Raw genomic sequence first — 22,714 nt, 5'->3', positions numbered from 1 at the left:
TTGAGACAAATCAAAATCGTGACTTTATCAAGACCGGAAATGTCCCGTCGCTTACAATAACGTTGAGTCCAAATGCTCCTTTGTCCTTGTAAAAAGATCCTACATTGCGATCGTCCAGAACAACAGATAATTTGACAAGTGATGACAAAATGGAAGGCTCAAGGTGTTTTGACCAACACCATCGTGGCTCCCTGCAGCTTCCGGCTCCAAACAAAGAAATGCATTTTTCTCGAATCTTTTTTGCCGCTAAAACTTCAACTTCAAAAAGCTAAAAGTCCCTTGGATTTCATTCGATTTTTCTAAAATTTGGAGAGTTTATAAAGTAACTCATGATCCAAAAAAGGGTCTCTCCGATTTTTGAAATTTAATTTCTTTCCAAAGTTATGACGCTTTTTACTCTAAACAACACTCCAAGAGCAATCGTCGAGCTTTGATCAAAAATAGCGAGAGATATAAAACAGATATCAAAAATCTGGGACACCCTTTTAGAGCTTATTATCTCCTGAGTATGTTAAGACATTTTTCGCAAACATAGATTAAAATGTACGTGTCCGTTAACGTTTTCACTGAGGCATGGTCACATTTCGCTTCGAGGACAATAACGTGAACAACAATTAAAAAAATCGTATTTTGAAGATGTCTTCATAAACTATGTTTACTCAGCTTTCAGAAAATGCATACTTTGTTTGTGTTATACTATAAAGCCAGCGCGTTATTAAGTTTGCGCGCATAGTGGTCGTAAACGTATCCTAATACCTTAATACTTCATGAAACAACTATTAACTTGCTTTTTCATTTATCATAGCCTTGGGTCCGACTCACATAGTGCCAGAAATGAGGAGATAAGAGGCTATTGAAAGCGGAGGTAAGGAAATGCGAAGGAATGAAGGGATCGAACAAATAAATGAAACAATAACAATGACCAAGAGAGATGAGAGAAAGACGTAACGGAAAATTAAACGTACACCACCCCTCGAGGAATGAACACTAAGACACGACATTGCTGTACTTACAGGTAGGACAGAAAAATTCAAAAATGTGCTGTGTAAATAAGCCAGTAAATCCACTATGTAACTGCTGGGCTGTTTCCTTGGTCCTGAAGGCACCCAGTTATAATTTGCTGGAACAAAAAAAAAAAAAGGGCTTAGTCCAAAAATAAGATAAAAAACTTCTAAATTCTGCTATCATTAACATAATGTACACTACAAAACCACTGACCAACTCATGTCCAGGAATATTTCACCTACAATGAGAGAACAATTCGTCCAGCTGATTTGAATTAGTGACGTAGAAATGACGTCACTGCGAAACTGAGGCGTCATGAAGCCTGTGAAAATTGACCAGCGAAAAATAACAACATAAAACTTCTTATTAATCTTGTCAAGGTTATCAAGCATTTATTAGAAACATTATTTGTTTCCGTTTGGTGGCCTGCAAGTCTATAATTTCAAGAGGAAAAGTAACACCTCAGTTTTGCAAATTTTCTTGATTCTGATTGGCTAGACATTTTTCTCAGATGAGCTGGGTAGATCTGATAGCAAATGTGTATCAAATACCTAATTGTATAAACTCTTCTATCTTCATGTTTAGCTTTTCATACATCTGCTGTTCCAGCTCTGCCCTTATGTCCTTCAAAAACAATACTCAATGTTATGATACGACACTTGTATATTATAGCTGAATTCCACCTAGAACAAAACATTGCCCCCCCCCCCCCCCAAAAAGTTTCAATACAAAAAGTATTTTAGGTTAACAATCACCTTGAATGTCGATAGGCCATACACTCTAGCAACATTCACCCCATCGTTTGCAGTCCTGAGGCAAAAAAAATTATAAAAAAGAAGATTGAAAGGCAGGCAGGCAGCCAGACAGTTACTTTACAGTTACAACATTATGGGACATATTCTATAAACATTTAACCAACCGTACCCTGTAACTTCTGCAACATACTCCTCCAGGTGTAGGCAGGCTGCTTCCAGGTGTACTGTGTTCACAGAAAGCTGGGCAAGCTGGAATTAAAGAACAAAGCATATCAGATTATTGTAGCTCAATTACTAATTATACAATTACTGTAAGAATACAAGACGGAGGATACTGTAGTCCAATCAGTATTCTTTACCTGTTGTTGTCGCTGTTTGTTTGTTTGTTTATTTGTTTAGAATACATTATAGGGTTGTATCAATTTTTCAAAGGCTTTTACTCTTTTTACTTTATGTGGTTGTGACATGCCTTGAGATATATACCAAACTGAAAAAGCCATTGTCGGGTTAAAAAGGTTCAATTGTCGAAGAGCAAAGGGTACAGTGTAAATCTGGGTAAGAAGTTAGAGGCTAATATTATGTTTATTGCAGTTTTGCAGCTCTCTTGTTTCAAGTTACAGAATCGAAAGCATTTTGTCACTCTTGATGCATGATCGTGTCTGTATGCAAACACTCACCGAAAGTACCAAATGGGCACAGGATATCGACTACCCAGAATATCCCTCGGCCTAAACGTGGCTGATTTACCCTAGCTATTCAACACAATTTGGTGAATATTAACAAGAATGTATGGTTAACGATTGTTTATTTACCTGTGGGATGGAAACATCTTTTCTCTTGATGACTGATGTTATGCAGCCTGACATGAAGACAAATGAAGAATATCACACTTTCGGTTTACAAAAAAATAGTATAATATAATTATATTATAGTTTAAAATTATTAAAATAACAAAATCTATAAGACTACAGGATAACCATGACTGAGATTAATGATTTTAATCAATGATATGAATTAATGATCAATAATAATGATTTAATTTTAATGAATGATCTTAATTCTGCTTAAAAGCAAAAGTCAAATGAGAATGAAGGACAGATGAAAAAGCTTTAAAAAATAAAAATAAAAATAAAAGTGATGTAAAAAATATTTAGGGAATACAAACCATTAAGAGTTCTTGTCAGAAGTAAATTTGTTGACTTTCTTACTGAATCCCCAATTTCTGTTTGACTAAGATATAATCAATGCAAATGATACTTAATTTAATTCACAGTGATGGACATAAATTATGGGTCAAACTAATGTACTGTACACTTATTTGCTAATTGCTAAGATATTTCTTGGATGGATTTTTTTACTTTTTTACCATCTTTTTTCCTTTCTTTTTTTCTTTGGCCACTGATAGTGTCTTGTAACCCCGAGTTACAACTTGTCATTGCATTTAGCGATCAATTTGATATCCTCAATAAAAACATTCCAAAAATATTTTATAGTGCCTATAATTTATATATCAACTAAAGGTATCTAGAGAAAACAAGTGGACCTCTTGGATATCTGACATCCTTGAATGCTTACTATTTGCTTTGATAGGTAAATCAAACATCTAGTAAAACATACCTCACATTTAAATGCTCATTAAACTTTAGGCAAGCATTAATGAATTCTTTGAACTGCAAATATATTTAAAAAATAATATTAAGTTAAACAAAAATTAATGTATAGACTAGACAAATTAATGATAATTGAAGCAGTTACTACAACATGTAACTTTGGTTGGCAGTCTGGCGGGCCACTACGATTTGTGCATAATATACATGATTGACACACCAGATTTGAACAAAAGATTGTTGGATCCAAAGGTGATAGGCAATTCATTGGTAATAAGCAATATTAGAAGGTAATTCCAAGATCCAACAATAATTGCAATGACTTGTATTTCTATTATAATAATTCTAGTCTGCGCAGAACACAGAGGTTAGCATTGAGAAATCCAGTCTAGTTGACAAAAATTTTAAGGCCTAGATTATTTGTTATTAGTTGTATGCCCATAATTCCCTTCCATCTTGGAATGACCTATCACCTATATCCTTCAAATCAATGGCTCCGATAGCCCTTTTTTTTTTTTTTTTTTTGAAAAAGGTGTAAATAGTATTTATCAATGGTCAGAATAAATTCATTTCTCACCTCTTTGTATAACTTCACAGGACATTCAGAGAAGTTAAGAATACTAGGTACTGCTCCCTAAAATTAGAAAATACATTTCGCGCATATGAATGTACAAACGCGCTATTGATTGTCCATTGATGCCTATGAATGTACACGCATATTCAATTGTCGTTATTGAAAGTTGATCCGCGCCAATGATGTTACTTGTGGTGTTGATGAAAGTACATTACACGTTATTGATACAACTATTGGCACAAATGAATGTACATTTTCTGTTAATGAACAGCAAAAGGTGTACTCTTTTGTTTTTCTACTACTTGGACTTTTTTGCGATTCTTTTTCAGTCATTTGAAAGAATATTTTTACTGGTCAACTGACGTTTCACGTTTGCCGTGAACGTAAATCTAAAACTCTCTAATAGCTCACTTAAAGCAGCAATCAAAGCCGACCTCAGCCGTCCAGAGATCCAACAACATACGAACGATCGGGCTGAGGCAAGACGACAAGGGGTTGCTCTAGGTCTCTACAGAAAGCAGTTGCTAATGGAAGGGTTCCAGAGAAATGTGGCAACCATCACTATCGCTAAATGTGATCAGTGGTTCAGATATATGCAAACGTATTTGCCACGATGTATAAATGGCGAAGAAATTGAAGGCTAAAATAGTTTTTAAAAAAATCGCTAATGATTGTTTTATTTCTCTTATTGTTCATTCGAATCATGCAAATGTTTGTCGAACCACGCTATAGAATATAACGTTGACCCTCATGATTGTCCAAGCGTGTTATAGATCGTCAATGATTATGCTAATAGCACTAATGAATTTTCACTTTTGGGTAAATGATTGTTCATAAATGCAATTGTTTGTCATTTGGTGTTATTGAAGTTGAATTTCGCGCACAAGAAAATACATTCCGCGCATATGAATGTACAAACGAGCTATTGATTGTCCATTGATGCCTATGAATGTACACGCATATTCAAATATCGTTATCGAAAGCTGATTCGCGCTAATGATGTTACTTGTGGTGTTGATGAAAGTACATTACACGTTATTGATACAACTATTGGCACAAATGAATGTACATTTTCTGTTAATGAACGGCAAAAGGTGTAGTGTCTTTTTACCCCATCCAAATGCTACCTTCTGCATATTGACCAAATTTCATTTTATTTTATCATTAACACTAATTTTTGTCTCATTTCCATACTGATTTTTTCCCCTTTCATTTTCTTGTTTTTCTTTCATTATCTGCATTCCTATTATAATTACCTTCTTGGGTTTCTCAGTGTAGGGGAACACTTTCAACAAGTCATCATAGGACTTCTCATCTTCCACATGCATTGGAGAATAGTTATCAACTTCTAGTATTTGTCTGGGCATTAAAATTATGAAATGAAGATTAGAGTTTAACTGGTGTCCTGAACATGAGCATACACCTATTTCAAAAAACATTGTCATCCGCGAAGGCAATAGTTAATAGGTCATTCCAAGAAACAACAAACAACATCGAATCAGTTCATTTTTTTGATGAAAATAAGAAGCAGAAGCACAAGTAATTCCAGTTATTCTTGGGTCTTAGAATGATCTATCTCCTATTGCTATATATTTGGAGGGGGGGGGGGGGGTGGGGGGCAGGGTCATGAAGTGGATGTACATCAAGGAAAAAAAATTTCCTTGAAAATCACTTATGTATGTGAACAGTGTAGTAGTATGGTTGTAATAAACATTTGAAATATCAATATGCAAATGAGATGACGTAAATTGTTGACATCATAAGTGATTTTGAAAATATAATTTTCTTGATAAATACTTCAAGATCAACAACTTATCCCTTCAGGCTTCTTAAAATATTCAATGAAAGAGGAGCTAGGGACCCTGCATAACATAAAACAGTGATGATGTACTTACTTGAAAACTCCTTCCCATTCTTTCATTAGTGTTTCATTATAAAGATTCCTGTATACAACAATCATATTTGTTTACTCAGGCTAGATGATAAATTCAATTTTCACAACCCTGGCAGCAACATTTTCACCTGTACTACAGTACAGTATGTGCAAAAGCCATTTTGTAGTTTTTTGACATTCAGCTATTAGTTCATCATAAATATTTCATACATTGAATCATTTATTCCATTGTTTGGTTCTGACACACACACAGACACAATTTCATTTATTCGTCTATTTCAAGCTCATAAATTCAGCAGTTAAGTTTTAATGGCAACATTTTGCACATTTATTTTGACTGTTTGAACATAATTGTCGTTGTTAGGTCAATTTCAATGTTTACCCTCTAATTATACATGCGTTCTCACAGGAAGTTCAAAGTTAGCATGGGCAGATTTAAAATAAATGACCACCTAATCAATCAGAGAACACTATTCTCACGCCTGAAATGGACAATGTGGTAGTCAGCGAAAGAGGGTTTCAATCGTAACGTACAATCACAATATTAAATTTAAAGTATTCTTTGACCATAAGGTTGGCAAAAACAATGAAATAGTGGACTTATCTCCCACTTACTTTTTGCTTAACAAATTTGTGTAGCATTTGTAAAACTCATTAAAATTTCAACTACCAACATTTTAAGACTTAGACTCATGACTAAGCTGCCTTCTCTTGACTTCACGTGAGAACGCGAAATTATTAGAGGCAAAACACTATCTTTGCCCCTAGCAAAAGTTGAAATTCAATCTACCAACGAGACATTCAAATAATTAAAACAAACATGCAAATTATTTCCATTAAACACTTAACTGCAATCTGCTGTAAGGTGGAAATGTCTAGTTACCTCAGTCATTTATTTATTTAATATTCTTGTTATTCATTCATTTTTTGTTCATTTAGTCATTCATTTGATATTTAATAACAATTGCTTATTCAATTACTTGTCACTCATTCATTATTCATAATTTCTTTTTATTTATTTGATCATTCAGATAACATATCACTGATTCATTCACTCACTCCCTTATTCATTCATCGTCTGATAACCAGGAATAATATCACAGCTTGAAAAAAGACATTGCATACCATACCTCATTTCAATGAGGACATCGTAAATCTGATTAACGTTAAGACCGTAACCCTGTAAAGACACCAAGAAACAAATTTTATGCCAAAGTGAGCTGTCATGGTGGAAAACCCCTTCATGAAATAACATAATAATAAATTTATGATCATAATGAAAACAAAAGATAATTTAATTTGCTGGTTATAGTTACTTACAGAGAGTGTGTAACAGAACCAGACAATCAGCTCTTTCACTTGTAACAGTAATGACGTCTCCTTGCAGTATGTCTGGTGAAAACATTATTATAAGTTATTAACTTCTCACTTTTCGATATGGAGGGTAGATGCCAACAACGCCACAAGGCGACAGCAAGGGCTAGCAATGGGCAAGTGGTAACCATGGCAACCTAGCCATGGGTCAACCTCAGTACCCGTCACACTGTTAACACAGTGTAAGTTTATACTTACCATTTTTTTAAAAACCTCAGGGAGGGTGGGTGGGGCGGGAGCAACAATAGGCAGCAATGCTAAGCGATTGAAAGCAATGGCCGACCATGAGGGCAATGGCCACAGTAGCGCATGCGCTGTTGACAACACACCGCTGACCAGCAACACACTCAAAGTTAACTTTGTTTATGAAATAAACACATAACAAAATACAGTTACATAAATTAACAATAATATGGATATGGATGGGTGGATGGATGGATAGTAATAGATAGATGATAACCTTTTAAAATTAAACACAGTGTTTCTATTAAAATTTACAATAAATTACACATTTTGGGAGGATCGGATGGGTGGATTTGTGGGTGGTTGAGTGTATAGCCAGAGGGAGGGAGGAGTGGATGTATGGATTGGTGTGTGGGTGGGTATACAGTATAGACAAAGGGAGGGAGGAGTAGATGTATGGACTGGTGGGTAGAAGGGAGGAGTGGATGTATGGATTGGTGGGTGGGTGGGTATGTAGGAAGAGGGAGGGAGGAGGGGATGTATGGATTGGTGGGTGGGTGGGTATATAGGAAGAGGGAGGGAGGAGTGGATGTATGGATTGATGGGTAGGTGGGTATATAGACAGAGGGAGGGAGGAGTGGATGTATGGATTGGTAAGTGGGTGGGTATATAGGAAGAGGGAGGGAGGAGTGGATGTATGGATTGGTGTGTGGGTGGGTATACAGTATAGACAAAGGGAGGGAGGAGTGGATGTATGGACTGGTGGGTAGAAGGGAGGAGTGGATTATGGATTGGTGGGTGGGTGGGTATATAGGAATAGGGAGGGAGGAGTGGATGTATGGATTGATGGGTGGGTGGGTATATAGACAGAGGGAGGGAGGAGTGGATGTATGGATTGGTAGGTGGGTGGGTATACATTGTATGTTAGGGGAAATAGATGATGGATTGGTGGGTGGTTGAGCAGAGGGAGGGAGGAATGGAAGGATGGAGGGGAATAATGAGAGGGTGGTTGGGTGGGGACAGGGTCCACTGGATTGAAACAAAGAATGAATGATTAACTCAACAAACATACAAACTGAATGATTGAAAGTCTTGAAGAGGTTTACCCTCATAAAAAAAGTCATATAATATAATTACAGTAAAACCCCTCTATACCGGACAGTGCTGGGACCGATAAAAATTTCCGGTTTAGCGGGGCTTCTGGTATACCTTCCTTATGCATTCTGTTTGAACATTTAGACATTGAAAACAATTAATTAGTCTTTATATGTCCATTTGTGAACAAGATTTACTATTTAGAGAAAATTTTCGACAATTTTGTGAGTTTAGAAGTTGTCCCTGTAGATTCAATTTATACACCCACAAATACGCTAGTGACGGTAGTTCCGAAACAAAGGTACGTTCTTCCGGACTAGCGGGGTTGAATTCTATTGTCAAATAGCGTTTGGTACCGAAATTATCATCCAGTTTTCGGAATAGAGAGGTTCCGGCTTACTGAGATTTATTTTACAAAAGATATATGGGAAAAATTGAGGACCAAAACTTTTGTCCGGTTAAGAGAGAATTCCGGTATACTGATCGAGGGTCCGGTATAGAGGGGTTTCACTGTATTTTATTATTATAATTATTATGGACTTTGGTATTGAGCATAACATACAGTAAATTAAAATTGCTCAACAACCACCTAACTAACCAACCCATATACTAGAATAAAAAATGATGTAACTTACAGACTGGGTTCTCATTACAGCTGCTATCTTGGATGCTGCCATGTCCCACAAGTCATCAACAGTAGACCTGAAGAAAAATTCAATGGAAAGTTATATGACCATAATATGCCAGTGTTGGCATAAAGTGGAAAGCTAATTAAGGTTATAAAAAAGATCAGCATGATGGCAAGATGCTATTATTATAGTACCTTCATAATGATATCAGCACTCTTCTTTTTAAGACAATCAATTAATAACACCTCTATATTTAATTCCGACCCTAGTTTTTAATTCCGGCCTGTCGTTATTTGACCTAAGGATTATGCCTTCTATTGAGGCCGACCTAAATACTTGGGGTGTTGTTCGAATGCCCAGATCATTAGGGGAGACAAAATTTGGATAAGCGCAAAAGACCTAATGACAAGGGCTCACCATTGTGGACCCCTTATGAGTAGGCGTTCTGGCTCAAGAAGCCCAATGATTAGGGCAAAAAAATCAGTAAACGATACTGTACGTGACAAATGCTTCAATTAGCAGGAAGTTTGTTATCAGAGTTTACAGTCCGCGGTATCTATCTAAATTATCAAACTGGCCTAGGAAAAAATAATCTTAGTTTGTGGATTTCTGTTTGTTAATAGGAACTGTAAAACAACTTCAACTACATTTTCTTACCTTTTATAAGCTTTTACTGTTTGTGAATGAGATTGCTTCGGTTTGGCGCGAAAGTCGTAGTTGACACAAGCCAGTGTTCGAAAAACATCTCCTTAAGCATCTCCTTAGCTGCTTAGTCTTTGCTTTCGCGGATATTTCTCCTTAAACTGATGAACTCACAGTATATACAGTCATGTAGTTGGACAATAACTACGACTCACTCATGTACATAACTGATCGTTGTTGGCTTACCTGACACCATACCGAGCCATCCCGTGAACTGAACTGCCGTGTTTCTTTGAAATTCGCCTTCGTCGCCTTGCGCTGATAATCATTATATCCCTGTATTTAGCTTCTGACCGTACCGATCGCTAGCAGTTCTACTACACGTACAAAAGGACAAGTCAGATCGACCAACATATTGACTTCTCAAGAATCTGCTTTCGCTTTATCGTGTTTGAAGATTAGGACTCACGTCGTCAATTAACACTCAATTACGCCGACAACGGTGTTTCATATTACCAAAGGGCTTTTTATTTCAAATCTATTGTTGCCGTATCGTTAGCAGACTATTTACATGATTCTCAAAAAATTAGAGAGATTTGAAATAAGATTAATAATAAGAATATATAATACCAAAAAAAAAAAAAACCCCAACAAACAAATTAATTTTAAAAAACAAATTGAAAAGACAAAAACTGATATGGTACTTGAAGAGCATTACTACATGTAGTTTATATCGTTGCGCCTAAATTTGCATGTTTTCAATGCAATGCGCTGAACGATCCCTGAGACTAGCCAGGAGCGAGGACTTACAGGCTTAGACATGCCAAAACGGAGATTTCTTGATACGTTTAAAAGATCTCTTAAACAACTCGCTGTCCTCAGCAAATTAGCCCTATACGTAAGGCCTTACGGACAGAGACTTAATACACGCTAAAAAGATACCTTAACAAACTCACTATCTTCAGCCGGTAAATTAGCCCTATACGTAAGGCCTTACGGACACAGACTTAATACACGCTAAAGAGATATCTTAACAAACTCACTATCTTCTGCCGGTAAATTAGCCCTATACGTAAGGGCTTACGAACAGAGAGTTAACACGCTAATACGAGATCTCTCAGCCAATTCACTGTCCTTAGTAAATTAGCCCTATACGTAAGGCCTTACGGACAGAGATTTAACACGCGGTTAAAAGATCTCTCAGCCAACCCGTTGTCCTTAGTAAATTAGCCCTATACGTAAGGGCTTACGGACAGAGATTTAACACGCGGTTAAAAGATCTCTCAGCCAATTCACTGTCCTTAGTAAATTAGCCCTATACGTAAGGGCTTACGGACAGAGATTTAACACGCGGTTAAAAGATCTCTCAGCCAACCCGTTGTCCTTAGTAAATTAGCCCTATACGTAAGGGCTTACGGACAGAGATTTAACACGCGGTTAAAAGATCTCTCAGCCAACCCGTTGTCCTTAGTAAATTAGCCCTATACGTAAGGGCTTACGGACAGAGATTTAACACGCGGTTAAAAGATCTCTCAGCCAACCCGTTGTCCTTAGTAAATTAGCCCTATACGTAAGGGCTTACGGACAGAGATTTAACACGCGGTTAAAAGATCTCTCAGCCAACCCGTTGTCCTTAGTAAATTAGCCCTATACGTAAGGGCTTACGGACAGAGATTTAACACGCGGTTAAAAGATCTCTCAGCCAACCCGTTGTCCTTAGTAAATTAGCCCTATACGTAAGGGCTTACGGACAGAGATTTAACACGCGGTTAAAAGATCTCTCAGCCAACCCGTTGTCCTTAGTAAATTAGCCCTATACGTAAGGGCTTACGGACAGAGATTTAACACGCGGTTAAAAGATCTCTCAGCCAACCCGTTGTCCTTAGTAAATTAGCCCTATACGTAAGGGCTTACGGACAGATATTTAACACGCGGTTAAAAGATCTCTCAGCCAACCCGTTGTCCTTAGTAAATTAGCCCTATACGTAAGGGCTTACGGACAGAGATTTAACACGCGGTTAAAAGATCTCTCAGCCAACCCGTTGTCCTTAGTAAATTAGCCCTATACGTAAGGGCTTACGGACAGAGATTTAACACGCGGTTAAAAGATCTCTCAGCCAACCCGTTGTCCTTAGTAAATTAGCCCTATACGTAAGGGCTTACGGACAGAGATTTAACACGCGGTTAAAAGATCTCTCAGCCAACCCGTTGTCCTTAGTAAATTAGCCCTATACGTAAGGGCTTACGGACAGAGATTTAACACGCGGTTAAAAGATCTCTCAGCCAACCCGTTGTCCTTAGTAAATTAGCCCTATACGTAAGGGCTTACGGACAGAGATTTAACACGCGGTTAAAAGATCTCTCAGCCAACCCGTTGTCCTTAGTAAATTAGCCCTATGAGGACAACGGGTTGGCTAAGAGATCTTTTAACCGCGTGTTAAATCTCCGTCCGTAAGGCCTTACGTATAGGGCTAATTTACTAAGGACAGTGAATTGGCTGAGAGATCTTGTATTAGCGTGTTAACTCTCTGTCCGTAAGCCCTTACGTATAGGGCTAATTTACCGGCTGAAGATAGTGAGTTTGTTAAGATATCTCTTTAGCATGTATTAAGTCTGTGTCCGTAAGGCCTTACGTATAGGGCTAATTTACTAAGGACAGTGAATTGGCTGAGAGATCTTGTATTAGCGTGTTAACTCTCTGTCCGTAAGCCCTTACGTATAGGGCTAATTTACCGGCTGAAGATAGTGAGTTTGTTAAGATATCTCTTTAGCGTGTATTAAGTCTCTGTCCGTAAGGCCTTACGTATAGGGCTAATTTACTAAGGACAGTGAATTGGCTGAGAGATCTTGTATTAGCGTGTTAACTCTCTGTTCGTAAGCCCTTACGTATAGGGCTAATTTACCGGCAGAAGATAGTGAGTTTGTTAAGGTATCTCTTTAGCGTGTATTAAGTCTGTGTCCGTAAGGCCTTACGTATAGGGCTAATTTACCGGCTGAAGATAGTGAGTTTGTTAAGGTATCTTTTTAGCGTGTATTAAGTCTCTGTCCGTAAGGCCTTACGTATAGGGCTAATTTGCTGAGGACAGCGAGTTGTTTAAGAGATCTTTTAAACGTATCAAGAAATCTCCGTTTTGGCATGTCTAAGCCTGTAAGTCCTCGCTCCTGGCTAGTCTCAGGGATCGTTCAGCGCATTGCATTGAAAACATGCAAATTTAGGCGCAACGATATAAACTACATGTAGTAATGCTCTTCAAGTACCATATCAGTTTTTGTCTTTTCAATTTGTTTTTTAAAATTAATTTGTTTGTTGGGGTTTTTTTTTTTTTGGTATTATATATTCTTATTATTAATCTTATTTCAAATCTCTCTAATTTTTTGAGAATCATGTAAATAGTCTGCTAACGATACGGCAACAATAGATTTGAAATAAAAAGCCCTTTGGTAATATGAAACACCGTTGTCGGCGTAATTGAGTGTTAATTGACGACGTGAGTCCTAATCTTCAAACACGATAAAGCGAAAGCAGATTCTTGAGAAGTCAATATGTTGGTCGATCTGACTTGTCCTTTTGTACGTGTAGTAGAACTGCTAGCGATCGGTACGGTCAGAAGCTAAATACAGGGATATAATGATTATCAGCGCAAGGCGACGAAGGCGAATTTCAAAGAAACACGGCAGTTCAGTTCACGGGATGGCTCGGTATGGTGTCAGGTAAGCCAACAACGATCAGTTATGTACATGAGTGAGTCGTAGTTATTGTCCAACTACATGACTGTATATACTGTGAGTTCATCAGTTTAAGGAGAAATATCCGCGAAAGCAAAGACTAAGCAGCTAAGGAGATGCTTAAGGAGATGTTTTTCGAACACTGGCTTGTGTCAACTACGACTTTCGCGCCAAACCGAAGCAATCTCATTCACAAACAGTAAAAGCTTATAAAAGGTAAGAAAATGTAGTTGAAGTTGTTTTACAGTTCCTATTAACAAACAGAAATCCACAAACTAAGATTATTTTTTCCTAGGCCAGTTTGATAATTTAGATAGATACCGCGGACTGTAAACTCTGATAACAAACTTCCTGCTAATTGAAGCATTTGTCACGCACAGTATCGTTTACTGATTTTTTTGCCCTAATCATTGGGCTTCTTGAGCCAGAACGCCTACTCATAAGGGGTCCACAATGGTGAGCCCTTGTCATTAGGTCTTTTGCGCTTATCCAAATTTTGTCTCCCCTAATGATCTGGGCATTCGAACAACACCCCAAGTGTTTAGGTTGGCCTCAATAGAAGGCATAATCCTTAGGTCAAATAACGACAGGCCGGAATTAAAAACTAGGGTCGGAATTAAATACAGAGGTGTTTAATGTAAACTGAAACCTATTCTTTAGGTGTATGTTAGTGTTATATCGTAGCCACCATATTGGTTGACAATAACAAAGCATTCCTTATTAGTTTGTCTTGTTAGATCAATATTGCTAATTATATTGCAAGGGGTTTTGAGTCATGTGGCTGCGAGCAGGGTGGTGACTTCAATAGCAATTAAAACAAACACTTGCATAATATGGATATTAGAAATGAAGTACAGTAAACATACCTGGTGACAAGACCCTTTGTGGTGTGTAATATAGTATCTTCCACTACGAAAAATCTATGTTGACAAAAAAAATAATTATTTAATAATATGATGTGTAATTATAATTATTATTATTATACGAGAAAAATGAAACAATCAATCAACAAGTTTGTCACTCAAAGCTCTACTACAGTTTAAGAGTTTTTACATATTATTTAAATGTCTAGTAATTATAAATTAAAAGAATCTGTCATCAAATGTTTTGGGTCTGAAATTAATGAATCTCTTGAAGTCGAAGGATGCGAGCTTCAGCTATAGTAGACCAGATCAGTGACAAGGAGATAATTCAGTACCAAAAATAAATAAAAAGCAATATGGGAAAAAAGAATCACACTAACCCTACTATTTGGTGAAAGTAAGCTCTATATGCTGCAAGGGATTCGTCCTATAAAATAAAGTCATGCAGAATAATTTCAGAATTATAATAACACCAATTTTCAGGTGAGCACAGTCCAAACCAAGAAAAGAAGATCTTTTAAAAGATTAGCCCGTGTGCAGCCAGACTTTTTTCTCGTAAAGTCCATCTTCAAAGCAACGACACAAATCATGTTCTCTAGACCCCACGCCTGGGCACGCATATGGATTTGAAGACTAAATTCTAATTGGTTATAACTAAAGCTGTTTCTAATTGGTTATCAGAGCCTTTGTCTATATTATTCAGTCTTGCTGAAATCAAAATGGCAAATTTTAGCAAGGACTTTTGGAACAAAGCTTTTTCAGCTGTCGAATCTCAGTTTGAACACAGCTGTGCTGCCTCCTTCTCTATTGTCCTTTACATTGAGAGCTCTTAGTTCTTTCTTAAGAGAGGGATACTTCCAAGCTACATTAGGGATCTGTTAATAAGTTCTGCGAACCACCATCTTGCCCAGAGATTCTAGGTCTTATAGTGGCATTCTCTCCTTAGCTTTTCTTTGGATGGTCATTTCACCTTAATGGACAGATCTGTATGTATTGACTGAACAGGCGGGCTTTTTTCTGAATTGGCGAATAAGGAGGAACAGCGGGAATTTTTTCTTGTGCATGTGGGAACACATGATGTATTATCTTCGCTAGTCCCTTCAATACGACTCTTTTTAGGAATTACACACTCTATATCCTCTGCTGATCCCCTCTTTAGGTCATTTGTCTCAACAGGGAACGTATTCTTCTTAGGAATGTCATGCAATTCGTTTTCAAGTTTGTGTTGCAGTTGGATTAAACTTAGTCTCTTCAACAAGGTTTGAAAGCACGACTTGCATTATTATATACTCCCTCTGTCGATTGAAAATAAATCTCCAACTCCAACTTCACATTTAACTCTGACTTTCCTTCTATAAGATAACAAACATGTTGCTTTGATAATTCTCGAGGAGAAAAAATACAAATTATTTTTATTATTAGCAATAAATGAGACATAAATTTGAGTCTTATTCCTGGCAAGAACCAACACGTGAAATTGTATAAACAAACTAGCTTGAAATTTGTGTAGAGATTGAAAATTAAGGCCAATAAGCAAACCTATAAGCAAGAGCCAATCAGAATACATGTACGTACTGAAATCCAGGAACGCTGCTGGGGGTAACGGAACAACAAAACTGCCGCTGACAGCTGATAGCAGATGGACTGAACAGTTAGTTAGTTCGGCTGCACGCAGGCTATTAAAAGATCAGCCAAACAGAAAATAATGATGCTTCCATAGCTGTACCTAAAAAACGCATTAGTTCCTTTTAACTTTTAAACCCAGCAGTGTGAACTCTACAGTCTGGAACTGGTTAATGAATAGAAGTACAAGGATGGCATTAGAGCCAAAATACTGCCCACTACAACAGTCAATCTGAACAGATGAGTTTTTGGCATACTCGATTGGGAAAGAAAGTTACTATAGTTATATGTAGTTATAGCTAGACTGTATGAACTTTTTTGACTCACAATAGTGCCATGGTTTGGTTGTAGTACAAGCCTTGCTTGTTTTCTTCTCTGCTTTCTGTAATAGTGTTCAAAATATTCCCGTTCACCCTACAACAACAGAATGATCAATAAATCATTATCAGCAAATCAGGGGTGAGCTTGTGCCTGAGGTGCTAACATGCATACATGTCACTGGGTCTCGTATCTTCTGGAAATCAAGTTTGTGTACTTGGATAGATACAGTATATTAAACCTTTTGACCACTACTGGGTTTACAGTGCTTAAGAAGTATAACTGTACAGTTTTGACAGCGCTCTGTTCACTAAAATACTATGCACAGGAAATGACGGAAGCATGAAAGAAGTGTGAAGTGAAGGGCAAGCCTTAGCTGCAGTGTTCTCTGACTCCAGGGTTTTCAATAAAATATTTGGTAGGCGGTTATGAAATTAAAACATGCTGTAAACTGTAAATCACTTGAGCATGTAATCGAGTCATACTTGTCACCAGTCTCACTCTTCTCACAAAAATTTAAGATGGCGGAAACGATCGTCGTAGTTTCAACTGCATTGCAGTTTTTGTAATACAGCAACAAAGATTGGGTTAAAATTTATTTTAACTAATTTCAAAGAACTTTAATCAAAATTTACAATTACGTTGGGAAGTGGCTAAGTAGGCGGCCGAATTAGCAAGAGTAGACGGCAGAATCTGCCAGTTGCCAGCTTCTATTGAAAACCCTGGGACTCACTCCTTTCCTGGCAGCTTTCAGACCCTCCATGTTACTCATGTATTGGTGATTGCAGAGAAAGCTGATATTTTATTCAATATTTAATTATGCTGTTTTTTACACTTCCTTGCAGAATACAGTGCACCCTCAGTTCTCAGTATTAATGTGTGTACAGCACAATTATTGACCAATCAAAGTGTACATACTATCAAGGCTTTATTTTAAAAAATGCTTAAAGACAGGTACATATAATACCTAAAGTTCAGACAATTCAATATAATTTATGAATAAAAATACAATCTCTTTGATAGCACATACAGTAACTTACCACAACAGTGTAGATATGCAGACAACGGTACACAGGTGAAAAATCAACAAGGTCCAAAGCCGACTGGTCTAATTCCTAAATTGGAAGAGTATAAGGTTCTTCCATTAGAAATAAGTACTTTTATAAAATAGTTTTGTGTTTTGACTCTATACCAACAAGTGATTGCTAGCTAGGGCTGTTAACTTATAAATAGCATTCAGTAAAAATCACAACTGATACTTGCAATTGATACTTGCTAATCTGGGGATCTGGAGAAATGCTTCCCCCCTGCCCCCCCCTCTTGAAAATTTTGGACTTGAGAATTTGAGTCATATCTAATCATTACAGTGCAACGTGCCTAACCATGGCAACACAACTTACCTATGCCACGTATACTGAATCCTTTCTCACCAAGTTTTTTCATCAATTGAAAAGACTTTTTACGAAAGAGTCTGGTGTTAGCCAGCAATGGGCCAAAATAGGTATCACCTGGGCAAATTTCTAGCCATTTATTCAAGTTTATGTTGCAAAGAGTAATTGAAATAATTTGAAATGTTTCCAGTCATGCTGAGTGATTTCAAGTGCAAATGCACAAATTCTCACTGTCTGATTGGCTAATTAGTAAAAAAATAAGTTGGGTGGCCATGCTTAGACATATCACACTGTATACATGTAGGCAACTCACGAAAAAAAATCCTTTTCAGCAAGAAATCCCACTACCCACTCCCCCTTCCCCCTTCTCAACACTCCATGTTTCCTAAAGTACTAAAAGTAAACCAAAAGGTTACCTCATCATCTCCTTTCTTCCTGGTTCCAACACCATGGGACAGAGTAAGATTGCTACGATGAAAGGCCTAGAAATCAATAAAAAATGTTTCAGTTGTGTGGGAAAATTAAGTCAAGAAAAAAAAAGCAAAGTAAGTAGGAGAGTTTAGAGTGATGTTTGTGGCGGATTGACCAAACTTTATGATATGCATGGTGACAATGCCAATTTTATCTTAATAGTAAAAAGTAATTAAGTTATACAAGTTATATAATTAAGCAAATTATTTGTTCTTATAAAAACTCCCACTTTAATTAGTTATAGCTGGTTCACCCAATTTAATTTTGTAAAATGTCATTTTACCAGCCATTAACTACCTTTATCCTAGAAATAGAAAAAAGAAAAAAATGGATGTATACCTGCTTCATGGCTATTGATCCAAGTTTTTCCGAGTCTTTCCTGATATTCTCTAGAAAATCCTGTCAAATTTATTCAAAAAAATCAAATAAGAGTGTCACAGCAGCCAAAAAAATAATGTGATAATTAATAAAATTATATATTTTGAGCTTTACCCTTAAGTCAAACATGGATTCCTCTTTGATTTTCTCCCTGAAACGTGGTATGCTATCTTTCATGATGTCTGCAAATCTAAACCTGTAAGGTAACAATAGCACAGTAATCACCTTTAAAAGTCATTATGTTTTTAAATAAAAAAATATGTTTTCTTACTTTTTTATTCTTGGTAAATAGGTATGTTCTAGCTGTTCTAACGTCTTGAGGGCTGGATAATATCTAAGACAGAGATTAATAATCAGTGTTACTTCATCATGCATCTAATATCCACTCTCTCATGGCGGATTCTTATTCCAAAGTTCTGAACACATTTGCAAGATGACATACCTCCTGTTTTTCATTTGATCATTAAGCTTTGCATGCATCTCAAGTACTGTTAAAAGGAAAGAATTACAGGCACGATTTATTAATTTATTACCATTAAATGAGTTATTTTTGACAATCACATACATAAATGAAAAAACCTTGATTCTCAACCTAAGTTTTGAATCACACTTTGATCTTAATTTAACTGTAACAAATGAGCATTTGGACCTGGGAAAGCATTGCAACTGAAAAGCTCTATGTTTGCCTTTCAGGTTCCATATCCCTGTCTCAAGTAGAATAAATAATCTAATCCACAAATTATACTGCCAATATTTTTAGGACCTCTTACCTGGTAAACAAAGACTTAGTTTTTCTATGGCCGATGAAATATTTCTTTGAACTGTACGACATTGAATTAGCTCTTCACATCTCTTTACAAGCTGCAATAAACACACCATAAAATAGTTAACAGAATTAATATGAAATGGAATTAGTATAACTGGATAGACACTTCCACTCAGATTCAGTGACACATTCAGGTCAACTAAGATTTCCTTATAGGAAATTAACATGCCAAGTCAATACTTCTCTGTCTAATTAAGTACCATATTTGCAAATTCTCTATAGTATATAATAGAAATATTGTATACGCCTACGTGCAAGAACGTTGTCATACAATATTAGAACATTAGTAATTTAGTGACAAAGAAATAAATTAAAAGACAAAAGAAAAAGTTCAGCTTCAGGGATCTTCTTTTGTTTTTTAATATAATTCCTATCCCACTAAATCACTAATGTTCTATTTTCGTATGACAACGTTCTTGCAAGTAGGTGTATATGCCATTATTTATAACTTCACAATTTGATCTACCAATGAAAATCTCTATTTCTCTAACTGAAGTCAAAGTATATGCACATAACATAATTATATTATATAATATGTATTAGCTACTTTTATTTCTAATGAATTCAAAGATAAGTACATAAAACTGTAATGTGTCATCTGTAATCCTTAATAACTATCATTGTATATGCCTTAAGTCAAACAAAGACACTTTACAAATTATGTATAAAAAGTGTGATCAATTAACCCAGTAAAAAAAACGAAATACTCAAAATAGTACCATAGATATTAAAGTTTCTTACATGCATATGTGTGACTGGTGAACAAATCACATAACTGCTAAGAATACATCTTTAAAGCTTCATCAACGTTAGTTAATTTCTAGAATAAATATAATTACACTACTAAATAGCACCACTTAGCAATATTTAGTTAACTTTTTCACACGTTTTTTGTGTGGTGTAATTGCTTAATTTCGATTATTATTTCATAACCAGCTATTAGCAACAGAATTAATTTAAACACCTGATTTAAGCTATGATTTGATAGTTTATCATATACCAGCCATGGTTTTGACTTTTTAACTTTTTCACCTCTCCTACAAAATTAAATATTCTACCAGAAAAGGCTATTTCCGGTCTGGTGATTGCCATGCATCATTATCCGCATTCACAAAATGTTACTAAATTCAATGAAAGTCATTTCTTTACATTGTTTTGAGCTTAAACTTGTACTATTAGGATTATGTTTGGTTATACGCTTGATCAAAATGTTAGAAAAGGAACGAATATTTAAAAATTAAAGGTTAATAAGAAGAGACATAAAATGCTTCTCGCGTACCTCGCTGCCAGAATCTTGCAAAACTTCATTGGCGTCTTGAACTTTTATCTGCAAAACGAATATAAATATATTCAAGGAAAACCGTAGCTTAAAGCTAATACGTTTGCAAGTGTGAAATGAAAATTGGAGGTTGTTATGGGCCGTACCTTGAGTTTTCTGGCCTCTCCTCGGACCTTCAGTAATTCATTGACTGACTCAATGAAGCCCTGGTAATGATAGTTGCACATTCGTTCAATGTCTTTGTCGTGAACCTTAATTCTTTCTTCAAGCTTTTCCATGAACTCCTTCTGATGTTGGCCATCGTACACGGCCCTATGGTAGAAAAAATATTCAGAGTTTACTTCCTGCGTTGAAGAATTCCATAAACATTTGTGCTGGGTTTGACAGAAACACATCTCCAAACTTCACGATACCTTAAAGTTGGTCCCAGAAGACCATCACTTGATTCAACCTCTGCTAGAAGGTGATCAATATGTGAGGTAGACACTGAAGGCTCCGTGGCCATATTTGCCGAGGATAAGCCAACGTAAAGTTGGTATTCAGGTAACTTTATCCATTCTTGACAAAATGCAGCAAAACATCCGCCATCTTGAAATCAAGAACAACTGCTGTGCGCATGCGTCAGAGGGCGGCTCTGATTCCAGCCTCGTTTTCATTTCCTTGTTTACTTTTTTTTTGTCGCTGACTAGAATTTTGACGTTCTCTTTATTTTATATATATATTTTTAACTTTTAATGGAATAAAACATAGATAAGAGACAAAGAGATAAATGAGACAAAAGCTTTTATTTTCTACAAGGATCCCAATTTCAAATACTTAAAAAAACATCATACAATATAGTGTTGAAAACATAAATATATTTTTTAATATTTTTAATTTGTTCAAACAATTCTTTATAAATAATCTCAGTGTCGTCGAATGTCGTCCTAATGCTTGATCCTAGCCTGCGTCCAACCGGTATAATTTCCTTCAAGAGCACAGTCTAGCTTGATCGCAGAACATTGTTTGTCGGGATCCCTGTGGTTTTCCCATCATCCTCTTTGAACAAAACGAAAGAAAACGTGCTTATGTAACCTTACTTTTTAATTTTCATGTAGACGTGAACTGGGGAAAAGACGTGTTTTATTTATTGCAAGAGCCAGGAAAAAATACATAATGTCTTCACAAGTAATTGAGCCGTCCAAAGCTGTTGCTCCCGAAGAAAAGCCCAAAGAGGAACCAAAAAAGCTCAAAATATGTTGCGCGTGTCCCGAGACGAAGAAACTACGAGATGCTTGTATAGTAGAACGAGGCGAAGATAAATGTCAAGATCTCATTGAAGCACATAAAGACTGCTTAAGGAAACAAGGATTTAACATATGAATTTAACAGACACAAGATTTATTTCAATAACAATGAACAAAACAGCTCAAGTAGCGATAAATTCGAGATCAAAAATGTGCACAGTCAATGATTATCAGCTGAGCCAGCTCCAGGATTAATCCTGTATGGCCTCACGACTTGAACGATCAATATTTGAGCGATATTCGCGTAGTTTTTGTGCCTGGCGTTTTTAGTTTACGGTAAACAGCAAGACATTTATGAAAGGAGAATTAATATAAAAATGTCAATTTTAAATGCATTGTTGGAGCACAGGCGGCCCACGCAAGGTTCCTGTAGGAAGGTTTATAAGGGAAATGTATTGGAGTTGAAATTTGTTTTATGACTTGCTTTAAGTCATTGTTTGTACCTTTCCCTTGTACCTTTTACCCGATTTCAGGCTGTTTAGTCGATTTTGGTTAAAAAAAAGTTGAGTGAAACATCTTATTTAAATGATTAAAAATAATAGATAAAAATTATTTCTACTTATACACGGTAGCCATGCTTTGTAAAGCTATAACCAACTGATCTGAAATAGTGATATAGAAATGATGTTATTGCTAAACTCAGGTGTCATGAAAGCCTGCATCTTAGGGCGTCGATTGATAACAGTTTTTTATTTACAGTTTTGTACTGAGAGAGTTACCCTGTATCTATCTAAAAACTGAGCAGCAAATAATAAAAACGTCTGCCATTTCAATAAAAATATTAAGCTTATTAAA

General features: G+C 36.4%; 1 protein-coding gene and 1 long non-coding RNA gene across 2 annotated transcripts in view; one reads left to right on the top strand and one right to left on the bottom strand.

The window, feature by feature from the left end:
- Positions 1 to 21,181, bottom strand: part of LOC116293667 (exocyst complex component 6B) — a 26,936-nt gene extending 5,755 nt beyond the window's left edge. The window contains exons 1-26 of the mRNA XM_089025348.1: positions 21,047 to 21,181; positions 20,780 to 20,945; positions 20,634 to 20,681; positions 19,299 to 19,389; positions 18,971 to 19,016; positions 18,800 to 18,862; positions 18,643 to 18,724; positions 18,490 to 18,549; positions 18,096 to 18,161; positions 17,329 to 17,403; positions 16,298 to 16,384; positions 14,728 to 14,774; positions 14,351 to 14,404; positions 9,123 to 9,189; positions 7,156 to 7,227; positions 6,966 to 7,015; positions 5,837 to 5,884; positions 5,198 to 5,300; positions 3,945 to 4,001; positions 3,378 to 3,430; positions 2,926 to 2,990; positions 2,573 to 2,619; positions 1,930 to 2,009; positions 1,761 to 1,815; positions 1,557 to 1,629; positions 1,014 to 1,120 (exon numbers count right to left, since the gene is read on the bottom strand). Of these exons, the coding sequence (XP_088881474.1) occupies positions 1,014 to 1,120; positions 1,557 to 1,629; positions 1,761 to 1,815; positions 1,930 to 2,009; positions 2,573 to 2,619; positions 2,926 to 2,990; positions 3,378 to 3,430; positions 3,945 to 4,001; positions 5,198 to 5,300; positions 5,837 to 5,884; positions 6,966 to 7,015; positions 7,156 to 7,227; positions 9,123 to 9,189; positions 14,351 to 14,404; positions 14,728 to 14,774; positions 16,298 to 16,384; positions 17,329 to 17,403; positions 18,096 to 18,161; positions 18,490 to 18,549; positions 18,643 to 18,724; positions 18,800 to 18,862; positions 18,971 to 19,016; positions 19,299 to 19,389; positions 20,634 to 20,681; positions 20,780 to 20,945; positions 21,047 to 21,138 (1,854 nt within the window). The 5' untranslated portion in view covers positions 21,139 to 21,181. The remainder of the gene's footprint in view (positions 1 to 1,013; positions 1,121 to 1,556; positions 1,630 to 1,760; positions 1,816 to 1,929; positions 2,010 to 2,572; positions 2,620 to 2,925; positions 2,991 to 3,377; positions 3,431 to 3,944; positions 4,002 to 5,197; positions 5,301 to 5,836; positions 5,885 to 6,965; positions 7,016 to 7,155; positions 7,228 to 9,122; positions 9,190 to 14,350; positions 14,405 to 14,727; positions 14,775 to 16,297; positions 16,385 to 17,328; positions 17,404 to 18,095; positions 18,162 to 18,489; positions 18,550 to 18,642; positions 18,725 to 18,799; positions 18,863 to 18,970; positions 19,017 to 19,298; positions 19,390 to 20,633; positions 20,682 to 20,779; positions 20,946 to 21,046) is intronic.
- LOC148904405 (uncharacterized) lies at positions 21,039 to 22,714 on the top strand. Its single transcript, XR_016118924.1, has 2 exons — positions 21,039 to 21,176; positions 21,731 to 22,714. It is a non-coding gene; the product is annotated as an uncharacterized LOC148904405 (long non-coding RNA).

Source organism: Actinia tenebrosa, unplaced genomic scaffold, assembly GCF_029948245.1.
Source record: "Actinia tenebrosa isolate PJP-AT-01 unplaced genomic scaffold, QUT_ActTen_1.0 utg1471__unscaffolded, whole genome shotgun sequence".
NCBI lineage: Eukaryota > Metazoa > Cnidaria > Anthozoa > Actiniaria > Actiniidae > Actinia > Actinia tenebrosa.
Note: the sequence above shows the minus strand (reverse complement) of the source record. Positions and strands in the feature narration are given on the sequence as shown.